This window comes from Larus michahellis, chromosome 1, assembly GCF_964199755.1.
Source record: "Larus michahellis chromosome 1, bLarMic1.1, whole genome shotgun sequence".
In the NCBI taxonomy this organism is placed as follows: domain Eukaryota; kingdom Metazoa; phylum Chordata; class Aves; order Charadriiformes; family Laridae; genus Larus; species Larus michahellis.
Genome location: NC_133896.1, coordinates 12,622,160 through 12,628,159, shown reverse-complemented (window position 1 = coordinate 12,628,159; position 6,000 = coordinate 12,622,160). Strand labels below are relative to the sequence as shown.

Below are 6,000 nucleotides of genomic sequence, written 5' to 3'. Positions count from 1 at the left end.
CCCCAGCCCGCCTCCAGGCGTTGGTACAGCCCTGCCCGGCGCCCCGCCCCGCCCCGCCCCGCCCCGCCCCGCCCCGCCCGGCCCGGCCGAGGAATGGAACCGCCCGCACAGGACCGTTTAAATTCGAGCTCTCAACGGTTTCCCCCGCACAAGATGGCGTCCCGCGGGGGAGGCGCGAGCCGGCGGATGCCGTGTTCTTCCTTCCCCCCACGCCCGTTTTTAAACCTTGCTTACGTTTAACCGTTTTAACCCTTTTAACGTTTTGGTTCCGTCGCGTGTCCTGTCCCCCCCCACTCCTTCCCCCCCCATCAACGGCCCAGCGATGCCGCGCGCACGCGCAGTCGCCCCGCCCTCTTCCCCGCCGCCGCCGTGTGGGTGGTGCGCGCGGCTCCGGAGGGGCAGGGGCGGCGCCGCGGGAGCGCGCGGGCGGCGGCAGCGGCAGCCCTTGGGCCGGCGGTGGCCGCTGGTGCGCGGTCTCCCTCCATCCCGCCCTCCTTCAGCAGCCTGCCGCCTTACCCCGGGGACGGTGTCAGGCGAGCGTTTCCCCCGCCGCTCGCCTGTCCGCCCGCCAGCCCGCCTCTTCCCCGTTTTTTTGCTCGCCGCTTGCTTGCGTGTGAGGTAAACCCGGCGCGTGGCGCCTACGCCGCCGTTGCGTTTCAGGTGAGGGAGGGAGGGGGGGAAGGAGAAGGAGAGCGGGGAGGCACTCGCTTCCCCCCTCCCTCCTCAGCGCCTCCTCGGCGGCCCCCGGCGCGAAACTCCACCGCTCCGTCGCTTCTCTTCTCCCGGCGAAGGCAAACGACACCCGCCCCCCGCCAAAATGGGCTGCACGCTGAGCGCCGAGGACAAGGCGGCGGTGGAGAGGAGCAAGATGATCGACAGGAACCTGCGGGAGGATGGCGAGAAGGCGGCCAGGGAGGTCAAGCTGCTCCTTTTAGGTAAGGGCTGCCGTGAGGTGAGGGTCCGCCTGAGGTAATCCCCCCCTGAGCCCTGAGGGGAAGCGCTGCCCTGGGGCAAGATGTCGCCTCGCCCCCCGTCCCTGAGGTAAAGGCCCCCGTGTGGGCGAGGGCGGGCAGGTGCTCGTCGAGCCACCTCGCAGCTTGTGTGGCGCCCGGGGGTGGCTGAGGAGAGGGCCCGGCTGGTCGGGATGGAGGGCGGTGGTATGCCATCCTCAGATAAGGTGGCGGAGGGGACGCCGCTCTGCTGTAGTGGGGTATGTGCTCTTGGCCCCTCAGGTTTTCGGGGCGAGGGGACGCACAGCAGCCTGTGAGGGCAGGTGGGCGCCTCGGCGCCTTTCGGGCTTCAAGGCAGGGCTCCGGGGAAAGGGCATGGCGCAGTTTGTGCCGGGGCCCTGGCTTAGTGCGGCCCCGAACTTCCATGTGAAGGGGACATCATCTCAAACTTTGGACCTGCATTCTGTGGACCTCTGCTCAGAGGAAGGAAACTTTAGATTGGGGAATGCTTGCTCTTAATGTTTCTTGTAGACCCGAATGTCTCCTAAACTGTTGCTGTAAGATTAAAGTGCAGAAAGCATCAAAGGAACAGAAGGCAAAACACCATTTAACTTTTTGCTTTGTTTTATTTTTGTGGAAGTTGCTCACGTTGCTGAAATCTTACAACGGGAAGTACAACCTTGATGGGGGTTCTAAATGTATAATATAGTGACTCACATAATATGTTATCATGTGTTCTTGAGTCTTCTTCACAAGCACTTGAAAGCTAGCTTTTTTTGTGTATTTTAAGTGAAATGCGTGTGAGTAAATATAAGTGAAATAACATTATTTTTTAAAATTACTATACCAGAAAAAAGGAAGCAGGGATTTTAATCAGAAATACATTTGTGCAGGAATAAAACTACCGTACAACTGGTGGACAGCTGAATGCTGCAAGATTTGCATTGTATTAATGTTTTAGAGAGTTTTGCAGTATATGCTGTATTGCTAAACCAGAGCGGATCCTTCTAATCCGGAGTTAAAAAGCTGTTGATCTGCAGTTTTCCTTGTGCTGCCCCTCCCCTCCCAGAGCTACAGTTTCAGACAAACTTTAATCGACTGCCCAATTTCTCACCCTCCTCGAAACTGATTTTGCTAGATTGTGAACAGAGCACTGTAGATGAGCAAACATTGTAGTAGACCTCTTAAATAACTTGTTTCTGTTGTTAAATTCTAAAATAGCTCCAGAAAGGTATAGGAAACTGAAGCACTTTCATATGTAGATACAGAGATGAAACAAAACTAGTATGGGAAAAGCAAATGTCCTAAAATGTGTTTAAAGATTTAAAATTTTGCTTGTGAAACAGTTAAAGCTTTTCTTTTTGGTTTGTTTTCCAGAACGTATTAGGTTTCTGGTTGATACTGTGTCTAGTCCTGTACATCTTTGGAATCCTCAGATTGTTGCATGGAAAGGTTATCCTGTATGCGATCAATAGCAATATGGCAGAAGACATTACTGTCTCTTTCCAAGGCAGCAAAGTAATGCTTTATGTGTCTTCTGGCAAGGCGTTTAAAATGACTTTTCAGTATTTTCCTGTTCTGTATGGAACTTTAGTACATGTAGTTTGGTAGTCGTCATATCTTTCATCATATTTTGTGGGTATGGATAAAGTCCACATCTATAGAAGGATGCTTTAAACTTGAGAATGAATTTTGTCACTATTTTCAGTTGTTTACTGCTCTTATGTATAAAGTCCTATGCTATGAGTTTTTATTTTTAAATTCTATAAATTTTGTGGGTTTAATACAGAAGAGCTTTTGAGGAAAGTATGTTTTTTTGTGGAAATCTTATGAAATCTTAGAATATGAAACAAATGCTCAAATACATGTGTTTATGATTGTCATAGTGTTCTTCATAGTAGCTCAGTTGGTTTGATATTTTCCCCCTCCCCTGTTAAAGAGGTGTGAAAACTAGCTGGCTAGCTTCTCTTAGGAACAGTGTTTGAATTATTATTTAAACAAAAATTACCTAAATGTTTACTGAACTCAGAATAAGGTTTTGTATATACATCCATGGGTGCCTTTGTGTATTTCATGTGTCTTGGAATTAACGTTTTTATGTAACTTTTCCTTGCAGCTGTGTTAGATGTCTTAAATGTTATGTGAATGCTTTTCTGATGGCAAAACTATTTAAAGTTACTTCCACGAGAGTCACTTTCTGCTCACCGCTTACTTTCCCAATTGCTTGTTCAGCCCATATGTCATAGTTTATCATCTACTTGGTTGTACTCCTACATCTATTTATGGGCTTGTTCAGTTAAAAAGATACTGAAATAAAAGGAAAAGTACAAATTGTGGTCTGCTGCCAGGAAAATGCAATGTGTGAGAAGCATCTAAAGTACCTTGCTTATGTAGAAGAAGAGCGTGTAGCTGTATACTTACTGACCCAATAAGACAGATTTATTCCAGCCATCTATAAAAAACTGTATTTTTGTGTGGTGAGGGAATCCTACTGAAGCTTGAGCAAGAATGCTCAACTGAGGAAAGATGTGTTTATAATAAAATCAGTCATCAGTCTATTTCTAGCCTTTAATTTATACCGTTATGTGCTTTTCTGAAGTGTTTTTTCTACAACAGGAAATTGGAGTGATTTAATTAAAAGAGATAGATGTGACATTGCTGTACTTCAGCCATGACTTTGTGAACAATATCAGTGATCCATGTTAGATTTATATTTTGTTGTCTTGTCTCTAGGAAGAAGCAGACATATTTAAGCTGTGCAAAATACTACCGGCCTGGATAATCTAACTTCTTTCTGCATATCTGTGAATTGGTGCATAATTTTGTACAAATCTGATCGCAGGTCATGCATCAGGTCTTGGAATAAAAATATTGGATTCTAAATGTTATCCATGTATAACAGTATTTTAACCTTGTAATTCTATGCACTTCAATGTGCTATTCCAACAGCAGGAGAACCTTCTCTGGAAAATTTCAGAGTACCATCCTCATTATTAGAAGTAACCTGAATTTGAGCATGTAGTTGGTAAGCCAAATGGAAAATGCTTGTTTATACATGAAATTTGGTGATTTTATCTTTTAAAATAATTAAATGAATGGACTTATTTAATTTAAAATTATATTCAATCAATGTGTTACGAAGAAATACTTACATTTCATGTGAACTCGATAAAAAATATAAGTGCAGTCTAGTATATTGTCCAACACAAAAAAATTAATGTAGGAAAGTACTTTTCCTTAAGCACTTTAATATTTGTGTCAAGTTGACAGTTCCTAAACTTCTGTTTCCTAATTGTTTGAAGTAATATTTTGTTTTATTGTATATTTTGTTGTTGTTGTTGTTCCTTAGAGATAAGGTCATATACTTAGTGTGAGCAAGATTTTTGAAAAGCAATGTATGTTTTGTCTGGCTTCCAAGTAGAGAAAGCAGTAGACTAAAGTTGTTTTTCGCTTTCATGGTTCCTCATCTTAAATTTTCATGTTCAACAAATAAAAACTGCAGTGATGTTTGCAGAATGAATGTAATTTTACACATGTTGGGAAATAGTGGTTCTGTGTGACCAGTCTGTGTGCTGCATTAATATACATGTGATCCAGATCAGGTGTGGATTTGCAAGTACATTTCTCTTGAATTAGCTAAAGCACATAAGACTGAATTTGTGCCAATTGCAGGAGAACAGGCAGTACCTCATTTAGTAGAAAGCCTTCTGGTATGAGGTTAACTCATCAGGTTTTATGAATACATTCAAACTGGCAGCATGAGTTTATAGGATTAGCGTTTTGTCTTGTGGATTATCACATTCTTCACCTAATATAGCAAATTCAGTGTTCAGGTTCTTAGTATCTTGAATGAAAAAGGCAATGGGTACATCTTAAACATTCTTTAGTAGTGAATCCTGGGATCCAGGAGGTCACAGACCATGTATTTGACAACTGTAGCTGTCTGTCTTCTTTCTGGATAATCATGTCTGTGGATTTCAGTTCAGTGGGTACCTTTATACTCATGATCAACAGAGCCACTTTTCCATTCCTGAATAGGTCCTTGTGATTCATACTGGAACACTGGCATGTTGCATTCTTAAAGATACCTGTTTTTTAACTTAAAACAGAGTACTGCTCTTAATCTTTTTCATTGCAGTTCTTCCTGTTCCTTAAGGCAGTAACTAGAACAATTCTTTTCAGTTGTTCTTCTAAATCTTCACATCTCTGGCATCTTTTTCTGTCTGCTTTTTCTTTTGTTACAGACCTGCATCTAACTGTCTGGTCAGTGAACTGACTCCCATTGCATACTCATCTTTTCAACAGTGTGATCCTCACAGTCCTTGGCAATACTTGCCTTCCTCCAGACCTGACTGCACATTGTATTTGTACTGTTACTTCTCTTGTCTTTCCTCCAGAATATTCTCTTTCTCCACAATTGCAGACAAAAAAGACTTTCTAAGTCTGAATTTATGGGAGCTCTCAAAAAATCCTTTTTCTCACAAACAAGCATTGCACATTTCAGGGATGTTGACGTCATCTTTATAAGTTATGCCAGCCTGGTCTGAAACATTTATGACAAAATATTTCCTTTCTCAACTTCAGAGATAACTAACTATAGATATTTACAAAGTTCACTTCTTATTTAAAAGCTCTTTTGTCATACCTAAAAGAAGTGTTTAATGTTTGGTGTTGTAGGGGGTTTTTTTGTGGTTTTTTTTTTTTTTTTTGCTTGTTGGTCTTGTCTGTCTGCCCCGCCATCTCCCCTCACACCCCCTGGCTTTCTGCCTGCTTGCTTAGATTTAGCAGGAGTTCTGAACTAGGAGCTCTCTTGCATTTCAATATGGTACAGTTGGACTCTGGCAATCAGAATGTTATTTATGTGGACTTTTATATCTGACTTTGTAGTTAAGGCAATGAAATCCTCAAGCCTTTGTACTAAATACAACAATAAACAGTAGAACAGTGTCAAAATTACTGGATTCCAATAGTGTAATAATCCCCCTTGCTTTTGTGAAAGGAGGCTCATGGATGTATAGAAAATACAGCCATTTGACCATAGTTGTGTTTG

General features: G+C 43.4%; 1 protein-coding gene across 3 annotated transcripts in view; it reads left to right on the top strand.

The window, feature by feature from the left end:
* Positions 1-393: 393 nt before the first annotated feature.
* The window catches only part of GNAI1 (G protein subunit alpha i1), a 38,659-nt gene continuing 33,052 nt past the window's right edge, over positions 394-6,000 (top strand). The window contains exons 1-2 of one of the 3 annotated variants that reach the window (XM_074582918.1): positions 394-660; positions 792-935. In XM_074582918.1, the coding sequence (XP_074439019.1) occupies positions 818-935 (118 nt within the window). In that variant the 5' untranslated portion in view covers positions 394-660; positions 792-817. Of the gene's footprint in view, positions 661-727; positions 936-6,000 lie in introns of all 3 variants that reach the window. The other 2 variants (XM_074583785.1, XM_074584716.1) reach the window with 2 other exon arrangements.